The sequence below is a fragment of the Centroberyx gerrardi genome, chromosome 10 (genome assembly GCF_048128805.1).
Source record: "Centroberyx gerrardi isolate f3 chromosome 10, fCenGer3.hap1.cur.20231027, whole genome shotgun sequence".
Classification (NCBI taxonomy): domain Eukaryota; kingdom Metazoa; phylum Chordata; class Actinopteri; order Beryciformes; family Berycidae; genus Centroberyx; species Centroberyx gerrardi.
In genome coordinates, this window is record NC_136006.1 from 23,276,322 (window position 1) to 23,291,454 (window position 15,133).

Here is a 15,133-nt window from a genome sequence, read left to right on the forward strand (position 1 = left end):
TCCCTCTCTGCTGCTGTGTCTATCAGAATAAAAAGCAGCAGCGCTTGGTAGAGCAAACTTCTTCACAGTGCTGGTTTGTTATCATCTTAAGAGAATTCATCGATTGACGTGTTTTTTCTCTCCTTGCAGCTCGGGGCCACGTCTGTCTGGGTCGGTGGATGCTGTAGACAGATCGCCGCACGGAGGGGGAGACTGAGAAGAGGCGCTCGGGATCGGAGCCAATGACCTGCAGGAGGAGAGCAGCGCCGTAGAGGCTTGATTAAAATGGGGTAAGTTTAGAAGATCAGACGACCCACTGCCGGGAGCTGCAGGAACTGCTGGCTGCGATGGGAGGATTTGGTTCCAAACCTGATCCCTGGAATATGATGCTCACTGTTAGGTAACCTCTGCTGAATCAGAGAGGGGGGTAGATAACGCTGCTGGCAAACACACACACAACACACTGATGCGCGCACAGACACATAGACACATCGACACGTGCACATATACATGCGCCGATGCACGCGTACACACTGATCCCCTTCCAGCACAAGCAGATAAAGAGACATTTAGCATGGAATATTTGGCAGGTACTGTCTTCGAAGAGCCTCCCGGCAGGATGCTCTGCCAAGAACTGTAGACTAACCCGAAAAAAAAATTCTACCAAAATCTTGAAAATAGCAGTGCCTCAAAAAAACATAGAAGACAAACCGAGGATTGACTTCAGGTATGCCGTATTCATTTTTTCCTGCCACTCCTATTTGTGGTTTTTCACGTGTTGGATAAAAAGATATGTAATGATGCAGACCGTCAGTGGCTAACAGTGGCACTGAGTCCCATCACATACTGATTTATTTCTCTCATTTTCACACTGCCCTCTCCACTGACTCCGCCATCATATCAGGAGAAGTCAGCCTCCGTGCACGCTGGGACACGGGGGCTGATTTACCGTGGAGCCGGTAGGGATGACTTATTCCCCGGTTAGTGCCAGTGACAGTGGGAGCAGAGAGAGCGTGGACCTCCTGAAAGCCTTGTACATTGGCAGTAATTCAACCCGCGGAAGAAAGGAAGAGAGAGAGGGGGGGGGGGGGCACATACACACACACACACACAGAGCAGTGTGTTGCCTGCTATTTAGACACACAAGCCTCATGCTAATTAAACCCACAATCCACGTCAGCACTTTTTCTCCAATCAAAGCATGGAGACACACACTCTCACGCACTGTCCACACACACACACACACACACATTGGTGCCCGCCAAACAGGGAAGAAAACTGTGTTCCCGTGAATGACTGACGACCTGCGAGTTCCAGTCCTCCACGCTGAAAGGATCCGCTTGTCTGCATACATTTAGATCCCCAGATAAATAACGTTGGTTTTTGTTTTGGCACGGCGCTCATTCAATAACCGCTAACAAATGAGATTTGAGGAAGGCCGCCTGTGCTTGTCAGGTTGGAGGCTTTTAATTAAACCCGATCGCGGCCTTGCCCACCTCCAGCATGCGGGGAATCGAGATACATCTATTATGGCAAAGCCTGCCTGTCCGAGCTTAGGCATTAGGGAGTATTTGTAACTAAGGATGATTTGGGTTTTATTATTCACCTAATGCATCGGGGATGAGCCCTCGGAGGCCCCGTTTCATAATCATAGTCATAATCGTAGCCATAACCACCGCTCATTCTGATGTAGGCCGAAAATGAGATATGGATGATGGGCGTTAGCGGTTGGACGGCGGACATGCTATTTGTACTCATTACAGAGAGAGAGAGAGAGAAAGAGAGAGGGGTAGAGTACAGCAAGTGCCGTCTTGCTGGCTCTCCCGGCTCCTGGCTAATCTACAACTGCTGTCTGATTAGTCAGAAGGAAGGAGCAGCGTCGGCCGCAGGCGGACAGCCAGGCAGTTATCTTCATTACTGTCCCCTCAGCTTACTGCTTTCTCTTAGCGTTACGCTCATTTCCTCTTCTATCTCTCATTCTTTTCTCTCGCTTGGCTCCATCTCTCCTACCAGCTCTCTCTGCCCTGCTTTTTCTTCTTTCCGTCTCTCTGCATCTGTCTCTCAATCTCATGTTTTAATAGCCTGACAAGGAGGGCAATAATCCCCCTCTTATTATTCTTGCTGCAGAGAAGGAGAGAAAAGGGTGGGGGGGGGGGGGAAGCAAGAGCTAGAGAGAAGACAGGGAGCCATTTATAGAAAATGAATGTGATTATTTATATAGGAACCACGCATCAGGGACAATACCGCTGTGTTTGGAGCTGTGGTTATCCAATATGTGTGTGTGGACTGTGTCTGTCCCCGTGGCAGAAGGCCTCTGACAGATCATTGTCACATGGCCAAGGCCAGGATACAAGGTCTCAACTGTTGATCCAGTGTATTAGTATAATAGCTGCGGTATTATCATGGGCTGAAGAGGATTCTGGTCTGATAACAGAATTGAATTTTCATCGTAGGCGTTACCTCAGCATCCTCAGCTTTAGTCTGACTTTCAGAATCTGGAACAGAATAGTTATTGATGACACTGGTGCAGACGTATTACACACTTACACAGTTTCACAGTGCATAGTGACACTCATGGAACGAGAACAACAGCACCTCACGCAGCGCAAGGGGAAAGTGCAAGACAGGCTCAGTGTTTGTTTCTTCACACACACACCCATCTCGGTGTCTATCGGTGTCTGTCTCTCTCTGTTCTTATCTCCATATGTTCTCTCTCTGTCCCTGCAGGCTGCAGATCCCGCTGCCTGCTGTCTGTGTGTGTGAGGGCTGCTGGCTGAGCCCACAGCCATGCCAGACGTAAAGCCCCCACCGCCATGTGACTACCCCTCCACCTCCTCCACCTCAGCCTCCGTCGGCTCTCCCGCCGGCTGCGCCTCCCCCCTCGCTCCTGCCATGGACATGGAGCCCTGCATCGCCAACCTCCCCCTGTCCCCCGACCCCCTGTCCCCCTTCCCCCGACACGGACACGGCGTCCCCCACTACCCCGGCCTCCAGGGGGCTCCCTTCCCGTTCATGTCCAGGTGTAACAGCAGCACTCTCCTCACCAACTTGGGGCTGAGGTACTGCTCCAGCAGGCCGGGGCCTCAAGGCCTGGGACCGGGGCAGGGGCCGAACCCGGGCTCCTGCGTCCACATCGGAAGCAACGGCAGCAGGCCTTACAGGAGTATGGAGAACCTCAACTGGAACACTGTGGCCGATCCTGGCCTGTATGCGTTCAGTGCTGCCCCCTACAGGAGTGTGGACAGTGAGTTTGTATTCCGCTGCACTGCCACCAGCCACTGGTACGATGGACCTCCAGATGGATCCGGGATGGGGGTCTATGGAGTGGTGCCCGACCCGGAGAGCCTCGCATTCTACCCTCGGCGCGGGCTGCCCAGGAAGGACCTGCCCCTCTTCCCTCAGTGGCAGTTCCCCGGTGGTGTGGATGAATGGGATGCCAGGAAGGGCCTGAGGGAGAAGCTACGCCTCCAGAGCGCCAGATCAGCCGCAGAGCCTCCAAAGCCCCTCCCACTGCGACCTCAGGTGACCCCTGGGGTCATGCCCGTCCAGGGGTCGTGCGATCGGGAGGGCATCCCTCACCTGAATCCAACAGGAGTGGCGTCCAGGCCGCTGTACGCACTGCGCATCACCAGCCCGGAGGAGATCAAGCAGGAGGTCCTGAGGCGCTTGCAGCTCAGACGACAGAACAGCAGCCCCAACCTGGCTCTCCACAGCTCCCCGGACAGCCCAAAAGTGGTTAAGACTTCCTATACCACAGACAATATCGCCAGTAACAGGAGCGGAGCAGATTCTGCATCGGAGCGCCGCAGACCCCCTGTGGGACGTCTGCACATCCCCACCTTCGAGGAGTTCAAGAGGATGAGGCAGAGGGAGGGGGGGCAGGGCCAGGGTGCCACATCTGAAAAGGCTGAGGCTGACAGGCCACAGTACACAGCTGGATCAGATAGTAAGAAGCCTCCTTCTACTCGGACTGACTCTCGGTCTGGCTCTAGTGGAGGAGAAAAAGAGGAGAGAGGGAGCGTGGAGGAGGCAGACGGAGGAGAGCGAAGAGTAGAAAGGACAGGCAGTGGGGAAGCAGCGTCAGGCGGTGAAGGCCTGCAGACTGCCAGCTCCCCTGGGAAACCTCCCTGTAACACAGCTCCCACCTCCTGCACCTCCTCCACCTCCTCTCCCTCCTCCACAACCAGCACGTCCTCGCCCATCCGCACAGGCCCGGCTCCGCGCTCGCCCCTGCAGCCTCTGGCCAGCTCGGCCCCGGCGAGGTGCGGCGTGGCCGGGCTAGAGGAGCGGAGCAGCAGGCCCAGGAGGAGCAGTCTGGAGCTGGCCGGTTCGGTTCCCTTCCCTCCCAGCAGGGAGAACTGGGAGCGGCCCTCCAGCTGCTGCCCCGCCCTCCTCCTGGAGGGGACGGACCTGTCCAGCTATGGAGCCAAGATCTACAAGATGAAGGACGGACTCATCGGCTCAGCGCTGGACCTCATCAAGAAGAGGTTAGTCTGGGTGGGGGTGCTGGATGGTTTAGAGATGTTGGTAGGAGGTGGTGTGTGGGGGTTGGGGGGTGACTGGTTTGTTTGTCTGAGTGTGTGTGTGTGTGTGTGTGTGTGTGTGTGTGTGTACGGTTTGATTTTGGCATATCAGATGCAGCTATAGATGTCATCTCAATGCCTTACTACAAGTTGCTGAATATATTCCAAGAGCTCAATTATCAGGAAATCCACACTACTCTCTGCACATGCCTTATTGTAGAGGCGACTCCAGTAGGGATCATATTTCTGCCTATTTGCTTTTTAGAATCCATACACACATGCATCTTTGCACAAGCACACACACATACACACACCAAGATCAAATTCAGAACACTGTGAAAGTGCTTATTAAAATTGTGTTGGACTCCAGCCATCTATAGGAACCGCTCCCAGTTAGACAAATGAGAGTTGAAACATCAAATTAGGAAAAATCAAACAAAAGGCCTCTGATTTATTTTCTAGCTTCACACTCTCTGTGGGCTTTACTTAGGATGAGCCCACAGTATTTTGCCAATAAGTGTGTTTTCACATCCAATTAATGTCTTTGATGGTGAAATTGGATCTTGTAGTGTGCATCTGAGCCCTGTAGCAGCTTATTGCCACAGAGGACAACAGAGCAGTGTGTTATCAGGCAAGTGTATGCGAGTACGCTTGAGCCCATGCGTGTTCATACGTGTGTATAATGTGTATGCGTGGTCAGCGGGCACGCCTGCATCCGAGTCAGCGAGTGCCTTGCGCGGGGGTGTGTGCGTGTCCATCCGTTTCCGCCTGTGCGCGTTGGTGTGTTGTCGATTTATCTCAGTTATTGCGCTAACAGCTGTCAGAGCTAACAGGGTTGGCTCTGTGTGAGGAGCTGTGTGTGGATGCCAGGGGTCTGGAGACTCGTGAACGTGTCTCTGTGGGCAGGAGGCTGGCGTGAAGCATGACAGACTGGACGACTGGCACCATCCCTACAGACTGGCTCTTTCCCCGTCACCTATCTCTGTCCGTCTCTCTCTGTCTGTCTGTCTGTCTGTCTCTCTCTCTCTCTGTCTCTCTCTCTCTCTGTCTCTCAGTGGCAGCTGGGCTGGCCATGCTGTTGGCTAAATGGATGGAAGCTTCAGTCTGCCATGGTTAGTCTGATCAAGGACATACAAGAGGAGAGTGTTGTTTTTAGTGCAAATATTAGACCCTGAACGGAGCGACACGATAAGGACTATAGCAGAATATAACCTCAAATTCCCCCCCAGTCTGGAGACTATGATAGATAGGAGATAGACAGTATCTTTCCCTGCCTGTCAGGAGTCTCCACTGAATGTCGCTTCTTTGTCTGCTCTGCTAGAAGGGATGATGGATGTCTGAAGCTTAGCTGCATGAAGGCAGCAGAAAAATAACTGCTGCACGGCGCGCGCATGTATGTGTGTGTGTGTGTGTCTGTGCCTTTGTCCAGTATGTGCACTTTCATGTGCAGGGTTGCAATCCTATAATAGAGCCCACTGACAGCTCTAGTACCACAGGTTCAATATTGTCTTTGGTCCAAGTGGATTAATGTTTCATGTTCTGAACACCCATGGTGCCACACACTATGTATTCCCTATGGATTTAAATTTGACCTCCATTAGCCTCGGGCTCTGTGAATATTTTAATATTTGGAGATTTATTAATTAAACATGATGATATTCTGTGTGATCTGTGTACCCAGGGGTATTTGACTCCACCAAACAAGTCTCTCTGTTTTAGTGCCCTGCGGAGCCCATCCCGCATAACAATGCGCTGTACGAATAGTGCATGCTAGAGCTCTCACTGCCTTATTACAGTAATATTCACATTATTGCACCTGGGAGGGTTTTATGAAGTAGAAACGCATGAGAGTACTAAAGCACTAAAGCAGCACTACTGAGTTAACTGTATGCTGCAGCCTAATAAAAGCGCACCGGTCATGTGTATTGCCCTGTATACAGCATTTCTATTGATGTGCCTGCATTAGATGCACACACCCATACGATTGTGCTCAGAGAAATATATTGAATCCATAGGAGTGATATACGCATCAGTAAAAGTGACAGCTGGGCTAATTTCAATGTCACATTGTGCTGCGTTGAGAGGTGATCTATCACATACAGTGGTGTGCTGATAAATTAAGCTTCAGGTTATTACCTCCCATGCATCATCCAAGGTGCGACAGCTAATACTGCGGAGGGAAGGCTTTAATGACAGTTTTTCCAAGTGGAAACCAATTGAATGCTTTATTGCTGCGTCTTCAAAACCATATTAATTATATTTGCCTCCTTGCCCCTGGCACCAGCACCAGTTGGACACGGCTGCTGCATTGGCTTTGTTGTTACCTGTTTAGTACAAAACAGGGTGCCAGGGATTAGTATGAAAATCGCATGCGCGTGCATGTGTAGGTGTGTGTGCGTGAGCGTCAGAGTTGCGTCAGAGAGCATCAGAGGGATACTGAGAATTACTTCTATGTAAATGAGGTGTCCAGGAAGAACTCAGTGATTTAACTGGCTTGGGAGGGAAAGTCCTCAGACAAGACAGAGTTATGTAAGAACCATTAGATTAATGAGACCTCCTGTTAATTTACCGCAGGGATACGTGATTCTCCATGACAGGCCAAAGTGAACTGCACATCAGCCAACTAAATGAGGTTTAAACAGACAATTGGAACAGTTTAAGACATTTGGATAAGACGAAGCATAACTGAATGTTAATTGATGATTATGAGGTTGTATAACGTATAGTGGAAAGCAACAAGAAATGTGGGAGAGGAGGGGAGAGATAAGAGAGAGAATTACATATTGCATACATATTACAGTACATGCAAGATCATGAGCCAAACATGAACTCGCCATCTCTCATATCACATACTCAAACTCATATACAGCTGCTCTTGGGTGAAAACCTTGTATCTTTAAAAAAATCAACGTTTCAAGAATTTACAGCCTTATTTTCCTACTGAGAGTCATGCATTGTTGAAATCTATTATGGGTTTTGACCCTAGGGCCTATGAAACTTGCTGAACCGATAAAGGACCACATAAGCCTTCAGTTCAAAATATAATAATCACCAAAATTGCTGTTACAATAATTTTTTTCTGTGACAGCAGCGATATGGTATGCACTTATGCCTGCTGTACCACGCCAATGATTGAAAAACAAAATCAATGTACATGGTTTGGCTGGTTCCTGTTTCTGTCAGCGGCTGATAGCGGAATGCAAATTTGTGCATTATTTTAAGTCAAAAGGAGTGACTGTTCTGCCACCATTGTCCACCATTGTCAGTTCACTGTCTGTCTGCAGGCACATTTACAAGTGCATGCATAAGTCCATGCAGGTGTGCCTTTGTGGTTTGTGTTCATGCATGTGTGTGTGTGTGTGTGTGTGCTTCTCTATTCCAGTGTAGTACAGGTGTGTGCCAGTGTCTGTGTGCTCAGGTCTGTCTCTGCAGACAGCTGTGGTGTCTCAGTTAGAGCGCATGCTGGCCACGTGCGGCGAGCGTGGCTTCCTAGTTAGCAGACAAAGGAATGAACGAAATGTATGATGCCTTAGGGTGTGTGTGTGTGTGTGTGTGTGTGTGTGTGTGTGTGTGTGTCCCTGTGGTCCAGGGGTTCAGGTGTTAATGTCCAGTGATGTGTCTAATTGCTGTCCTCCTGAGTCACTCGGCTGTGGCCGGGGCAAAACCTCCCTGGAGGGGAGGAGAGGAGTAGCAGAAGGAAGATGGAGAGAGAGAGGAGGCATGGAGGAGGAGGAGGAGGGGGAGGTGGGTTGGGGGACAGTGGAGGAGAAGAAGGATAGGTGGGGAGGATGGAAGAAGAAACAGCAGGAAGGAGAGAGAGGCATGAATGACAGGGATGCTGGGAGGTGAGGGGAGCACTGCCAGGAATCATAATTTCATGCCTGTCCCTCCCTCTTGCTGCTTTCTCTCCCTCTCTCCTTTGCCCTTATCCCTCTCTCTCTCTCTCTCTCTCTCATTTACTTCCTCTCTCCCCATCCTGCTCCCCTTCCATATCTCTCCCTCCACTCATTGTCCTCCCCACTCGCTCCCTTCCCTTCCCTCTCCCTCTCACCGCCTTTGCATTTCCTCTTCCCTCTTCCCTCTTTCCCCTATTCTCCTTCCCTCTCTCCATCCCTTTCTCTCCACCCCCCCCCCCCACTTCCCTCCCTCTCTCCCTCTCCCCATCTCTCTCTCTCTCTCTCTCCCTCTACCTCCGTCTCCTCCTCTCTCCAGCTGCAGTGCAGAGATCTCAGCCGAGGCCCCCGTCAGGCTGTCAGGTGACCGGGACGGAGGCGCTGACATCACCGCCCCCCCGACCGACTGTCAATCCTCCCCCGTTGCCATGGCAACGTCGGCAACGGCCTGCGGAGCGGAGGCTGGCGACGAGACGCCTGCAGGAGGAGGAAGAGGGGAAGCAGCAGCAGAATGCGTAAGGACTCCTATTCTTTTTCCCTTTCCCCCCTCGTTAATGGCTCTGCGTCGTCGTCTGTGCGCGTCTTGCTCGCCGTCTTTCCCATCGCACCTCTTGTTGAACACGTTGGAGGGCTGTAGCGTGCAGAGAGACGCATAGATCCATTAGCATTCAAGGATGGCTGGGGCAAGCAAGGGGACTGCGACACACACACACACACACACACACACATCGCACACACATACACATCACTCACGCACACTCATGCAGAGGTATGTGGTGAGAGGCTGACAAGAAGGAGCGTGCGGCGCTCTGTCTTCCAGCAACAGCTCGACGTCTGAGGATGCAGTGAAAGAGGATTAAGCCCCCCTCTAGTTGCTGGCTGCTGGTAACTCAGCTCTTCGTTTCTGCTCTCTGCATGTCTCTGCTCTGCTGGCTGCCTGCAGCCTGACACCAGCCTTAGCTGCAGCTAGCATTGTGTTCCTCTCTACCTCTGCTGTAACACCAGCCTCGTCTCCAACCTCTGCAGGAGGGGAGAAGAGGAGGCGAGAGCCGGAATCGACGGGGAGTCTCGTCTCGCTTTATTGTGGCCGTCATGTGTAGCGGCTGCATGCTAGGAGGCTGCGTGTAGTTTAGAGAACAGATGTCACGGTGTGCTTGTTTCTCGCACATGGATCGGAGGCGTTATTGCACATAGATCGGAGGTGGTATTGCACGCCTCTCCCGGATTCGGCTTTGAATCCACAATGGAGCCTGCCTCTGCATTCCCAAAGTAAGGACCGCAATTTGTTAATACCCTGCAATGAGCAGCCGCAGCATTAATTATTCTCCTGCGTGTTACCTGAAACCTATGGGTTGCATATCGTGTCGTCTTCTCGTATAGAGCGATGAAAACATACACCTTCCTGTGTCCTTCAGTCTCCTAGGGATGTGTAGCTATGGTAACTGTTAGTTTGTCAGAGGGAGCAAGGAATTGTCTGCATTTTGGGAGGTAATTGATGTGAAACTCAATATTATTAAATGTCTCTGATGGATGCTTCTATCTGCAGGGGTGAGGAGTCGCGTGTCGTAGCGATGACCTTTGAACTTTACCCCATAGGTCCAGTCCCAAGGGTTTGACAGATGCAGAATGATTTTAGAGCGATGTGAGAAATCTGTAGAATGTTGAGATGTGCTGGGGAATTCCTCACCTTACCTTGGAAGATAGATGCTGCATATTGTCAGTTGGGAGACGTCTCTGATCTTCAAGGCTGGGCTGTTTCAACTTGTGATAAGAGCAGATACTTAGATGTGTGGCCTTCTTGTGTTTGAGCCGGTGTCTGTGCACATTACAGGCCTTGGCAGATGATTTGTCCTCTGTCTCAGCATGAAAATTGGATTCTTGTCAGTTCTACAACTTTGTGATAACCAAGAGTTCTTATGCAATCATATCATGGTAGTGAACATGGTGACATCATACATGTAATACTCCAACACACACGCACACGCACACGCACACTAATTTCTCCATTTCACTAATGTCATTCTCACTTTATCAACACAAGCTCTCCTCGGAGAGTTTCCCCCTTTTTTCCATCTGTTGCTATAGCAACACGGCCAGCTGATTGACACGTGTGTCCGTCCTATCAGCAGCACACTGGGCTGGGCTGCAGGCGCTCCAGCTCGGACGCGGCCTATGAGCTGGCTGAGACGGTGAGGGCGCAGCGCGAGTGCCGCCTCCGGCCCCACTACAGCGACCCCATGCCAGCCGACGCTGCCAAGCGCAAACAGCTGGAGATGAAGATCGCTGCCGCCGCCCGACTCCACAGCCAGCGCAGAGACAGAGACCGAGACCGAGACAGGGACCGAGACCGAGACCGAGACAGTGGTGAGTAGATGCTACATGTGTGGTAACATAGTTTTAGTTTCATATTGACATGTGACACATGGGAATGGAGGCTGTTGCTTTGTTTTGACTTTGTTTTTTTTATAAATCCATTACGTCAGTTATAACAAAGCAATTTTGGACCAAATATTGAATGGTGGTAGCATTTGAAACTACAGTGGCATGACATTAAATGTTTTTATTATAAAATGATTGACTGTATATTGGTCCACTTTCATCAGAAATGTGTCATCTTGCTGTCACATTACACATTCCATTTATCTTAATAATTTGGATGACACCCCTACCTGAGTGACTCTCATTGATGATAGCATTCACTTCCTACTCAGCCCCGGTCCTGGGCAGCTCATGTACATACAGACTCTGAACATAGAGCCAAAACATCTTATACACACACACACACACACACTCCCAATGACGTTATGAACCCAATTGGGGGAATGTTATGTCAGAAGTATCTCTCCCTCCTACTGTAAACTCACTCTGCCTAAATAGGCTCTGGCCCCAGCTTTGCACCGTAGATTTTGACTTTACGATGCTGTAATCTTCCTATGGAGAACTGCCTGCGGCCCCCTCTGCCTATAAATCCCTGCACTTGTACAGTACTCCATGTCCCCGCTGCGTCTCCCTCAGATCTCGGGGAGGGTGAATCACCCTAAATTGCGTGTGAATCTAAATGGCAGTATTCCAGCAGGCCCTCCAACTAAGCCTGGCATTTTACAATCTGCCCCATTTTAAAAGATTAAGGCTATTAAGAGATGTGTTTGTTTATTGAGCTTCTCTTATGCAACTTCGTGTCATGCATGTCTCTGAACATTTCAGCCTTTGCCCCCCCCCACCACCACCACCACCACCACACATGCACACACACAGACAGACACACACACACATACAGACACACAAATACATGCACACACACACACACACACACAATTCCCCACGCTAATACCCTGAGCTTCCCTGTCAGCAGAGGGTCTTTGACACTGCACAGAGGCCACAGAATGTCAGTCAATATGGAATATGCTAATGATGACCTTGTTGCTCTCTCCATTAGATATAGAGGATCTTGACTGTGGAATAGTTTCATCCGCAATGTCAATGAATTGGCATCTCGCAATGATTTTATATAACCTATAGACATAATAAAGGACCTGCCTAATGAACCAGATGTGAACCAGTTTAAATCTACACATACTCTGTCTCTCATACACACATACACACACACACACACACACACACACATAAACATGCACACTAACTTGTATTGACATGCATTGGGACAAGGGTTAAGCCCTTGAATAGAGGGTTAGGAATCTAATTATTGGAGATAGATGATATCTATAATCGTTCATTTTGACATGATGAGTAATGAATTTAGGGATTAAATGGGCGTTGACGAAGGATGCTACTATTAATGTTGTCCTGTGTGTGTGTGTGTGTGTGTGTGTGTGTGTGTGTCCCTGTACTTCTATCTTTCTGAGAACCAATTTGAGTTTTAAGCCTTCAGAGTGAGGATATTTTTGCGAAGTGAGGTTATTTTGTCCGGTCCTCAGTGGCTAGTTTAGGGTTACGACTTGGTTTTAGGGTTAAAGTTAGAATCAGGATTAGGTTAAGGTTAGGTTAAGGGTTAAGGTTAGGCATGTAGTGGTGAGGGTTAAGGTTAGGGGATAGAGGATGAATATAGTCAATGGATGGTCCTCATGAGGATAGAAGTACAAGGATGTGTGTGTGTGTGTGTGTGTGTGTGTGACAACATGGCATGTGCACGTACTAATTTGACTGACACTCTCGGTCTCTGTCCTCCCAGCTCCAGCGGCAGTGCGTGGTCGTTCAGAACCCCGGGGTGAGGAGCGGCAGGTGGGTCTGGGCGTCACTCGGTCCGGTCAGCACCGCTGGAGCACCGTCAGCAGCCTGAGCGCCGACAGCGGCGTGGTGGGCCTCAGCGACGAGCGGGAGGAGGAGGACAGCGAGCCTCGCCGTTACCGCCGCAGCCGGGGAGCCGAGGTGGAGCGGGTGGACAGCGGCATCGGCCCGGGCCTGGCCCGCGGCTGGAAGAGACCCTCCGCCTCCCTGCGAGCCTGGGAGGCCCAGAGACCCTGCCCCGACTGCGGTCAGAGGGACGGCGCCTCCAAGGAGCGAGCCGAGGGCATGTGCGACCGCTGCTCCAAGCTGCGCACCGAGCGGAAGGAGGCCATCCTGGAGTTTCTCAACACGGAGTCGAGCTACGGCGAGGACCTGCGCATCATCAAGGAGGAGTTTTACTGCCCCATGCAGAGCGCCGGGCTGCTGACGTCCGAGCAGCTGACCGTGGTGTTCGGTAACGTTCAGGAGCTGATAGACGTCAACGACCGCTTCACTGAACACCTTCAGGACAGCATCGACCAGGCCTTCGACCAGGTGACCCACTCGCTCTCTCTTTCTCTCTCTCACTCACACACACTCTCATCCTCTCTCTCATAAAAAAGCTGTCATGGCTCATTCATTCTGGTGTTCTGTAGTTTGTATCTGCTGTAATCTCCTCACAGAAAAACAAGCTGCTCCCTTTTACTGATATTTAAAGCCTTAAGCACTATGCTGGTATTACATGAGTCACCTTATGAACACACTAAATGACTAATAAAGACTACTACTATAATGACTAACACTTTCCTTTGAGTACAAGTGCCTGCTTGTAGTAATTTTGGTGAATGACACATTGTCAATATGCACCCATGTTGTTTGACTCAGGGAGACGAGGATCTGCTGACGGTGTGCATAGGAGAGATCTTCCTGGAGTTTGTCAACATGCTGCCTGCGTTCCAGACCTACTGCCTGCAGCAGTCCACCTCCGTCAACATGCTCAACACGCTGGAGAAGGAGAAGGAGCTGCTCAGGTACACAAACACTCAAGTGGCATTTGACTGCTATGGGGAACATTGGTACAATTGTGCTCTGGTATTTGATGTTGCTGTATTTTAGATTACTGTTGAATTATACATCTGTTGTACATCCTAACAAAGTAACTTGAGTTTCCAGAACTGAAGTTAGACCAAACTTCTACTTTGCTATGTACATCTTCAAGACAGGAGATAGACAGAGTGATTTTTTTCATATTTGGGATATAAATGAAATCGACTATATAAACTATTTTGTTTCCACTGCAGAGAATCTTCAGCATTCTCTTCCTGTTGCTCTGTGTGAGGGAAGAGTCACTTGGGGAGCTTTCTCTAGTGTCTGCTGTGGCTTTACTGTGTAATTCTTAATGGAAAAGACAGAGGGTCATCACTAATTCAGAAGAGGTTCTATTTTGAGAGCGGAGCTGAAATATTTTTAGACACAACCACAGCTCACCCATGAGTCAGGCTGTCCTGTGATTCCCTTTAATCAACTTTGTAAAGAGTTTTCCCCAGGACACGCAGATTGTAAGTATCTCTCTCTTTCTTTCTCCATTTCCATCTCATCATTTTTTCTCATCTCTCTATCTAGAATCTTCCTGGATGTGTCCCAGAATGACAACACAGCGCTGCGTCGCATGAACTTGCGCTCCTTCCTCATGGCGCCCCTGCAGCGCGTCACTAAATACCCGCTTCTGCTGAGCCGCATCAGCAAGGCCACCACCGAATGCCACCCGGACCACGCACGTCTCCGTGAGGCTAAGAGCCGGGTGGAGTCCCACCTGGAGCACATCAACATGAAGACCAAGCAGGAGGGCACCGGCGTCACCTGGTCCCTCCGCTCGTTCCGCCGCGACAGCCGCAAGAACCGGGAGGTCATCAACATCGAGATGCGAGAGGTGTCGATGAAGACGGTGGGCTGGGCCAGGGAGAACACGCGCTTCGTCATGGAAGGACCGCTCCAGCTGTCCCAGCCGGCAGACGGCCAGTGGGTGAAGAAGGGCAGCAAGGCCCTCAAGTTCCAAAACGTCCAGAGTCTGCTGATGGTGAGGACACAGCGGGCCGGCGAAGGCCCGGGACAGGGCACGGACCTGGGGGCCCGGGGGGATCAGGTGGAGGGTGGCGGGGAAAACATCCGGGACGGAGTACTGGTTCTAATCAAGGACAAGAGCAGCGGGAAGTTCACAGTGCTGAGAGAGCCCATCCGTCTGGGGAACTGCGTGGTGTCGGCAGACCCGGACTGCGAGGACACGTTTGAGCTGCTCGATATTCGGCGGGAGTCCTTTGTTTTCCGGGCAGTGGACAAATCTCGCACCCAGCAGTGGTTCCGTCAGATCAAGAGATATGCCCGAGACTTGGGCCCCTGGAGGAAAAGACGCAACGCCTTGCCCAATATCATGATCAACACCAATCAGACTCGCTCCTGAGACTAACCGTCTCCCTCTCTTGTTAGATATACCACTGTAAATACCCCCACTACTTC

General features: G+C 50.7%; 1 protein-coding gene across 1 annotated transcript; it reads left to right on the forward strand.

The window, feature by feature from the left end:
• Positions 1-2,766: 2,766 nt before the first annotated feature.
• arhgef49 (Rho guanine nucleotide exchange factor 49) lies at positions 2,767-15,133 on the forward strand. Its single transcript, XM_071922104.2, has 7 exons — positions 2,767-4,022; positions 4,167-4,466; positions 8,715-8,910; positions 10,525-10,718; positions 12,580-13,174; positions 13,505-13,650; positions 14,243-15,133. Exons 1-7 carry the CDS (start codon positions 2,767-2,769, stop codon positions 15,075-15,077), a joined length of 3,522 nt encoding a protein of 1,173 aa, XP_071778205.2. The 3' UTR covers positions 15,078-15,133.

What these genes read in the sequence shown, in the direction of transcription:
- arhgef49 (XM_071922104.2), top strand. Translation starts at nt 2,767, where the DNA reads ATGCCAGACGTAAAGCCCCCACCGCCATGTGACTACCCCTCCACCTCC. An exon ending in AGCCAGCGCAGAGACAGAGA is followed by an intron (nt 10,719 to 12,579) that starts CCGAGACCGAGA and finishes GGTCTCTGTCCT; the next exon opens with CCCAGCTCCAGCGGCAGTGC. An exon ending in TCGACCAGGCCTTCGACCAG is followed by an intron (nt 13,175 to 13,504) that starts GTGACCCACTCG and finishes TGTTTGACTCAG; the next exon opens with GGAGACGAGGATCTGCTGAC.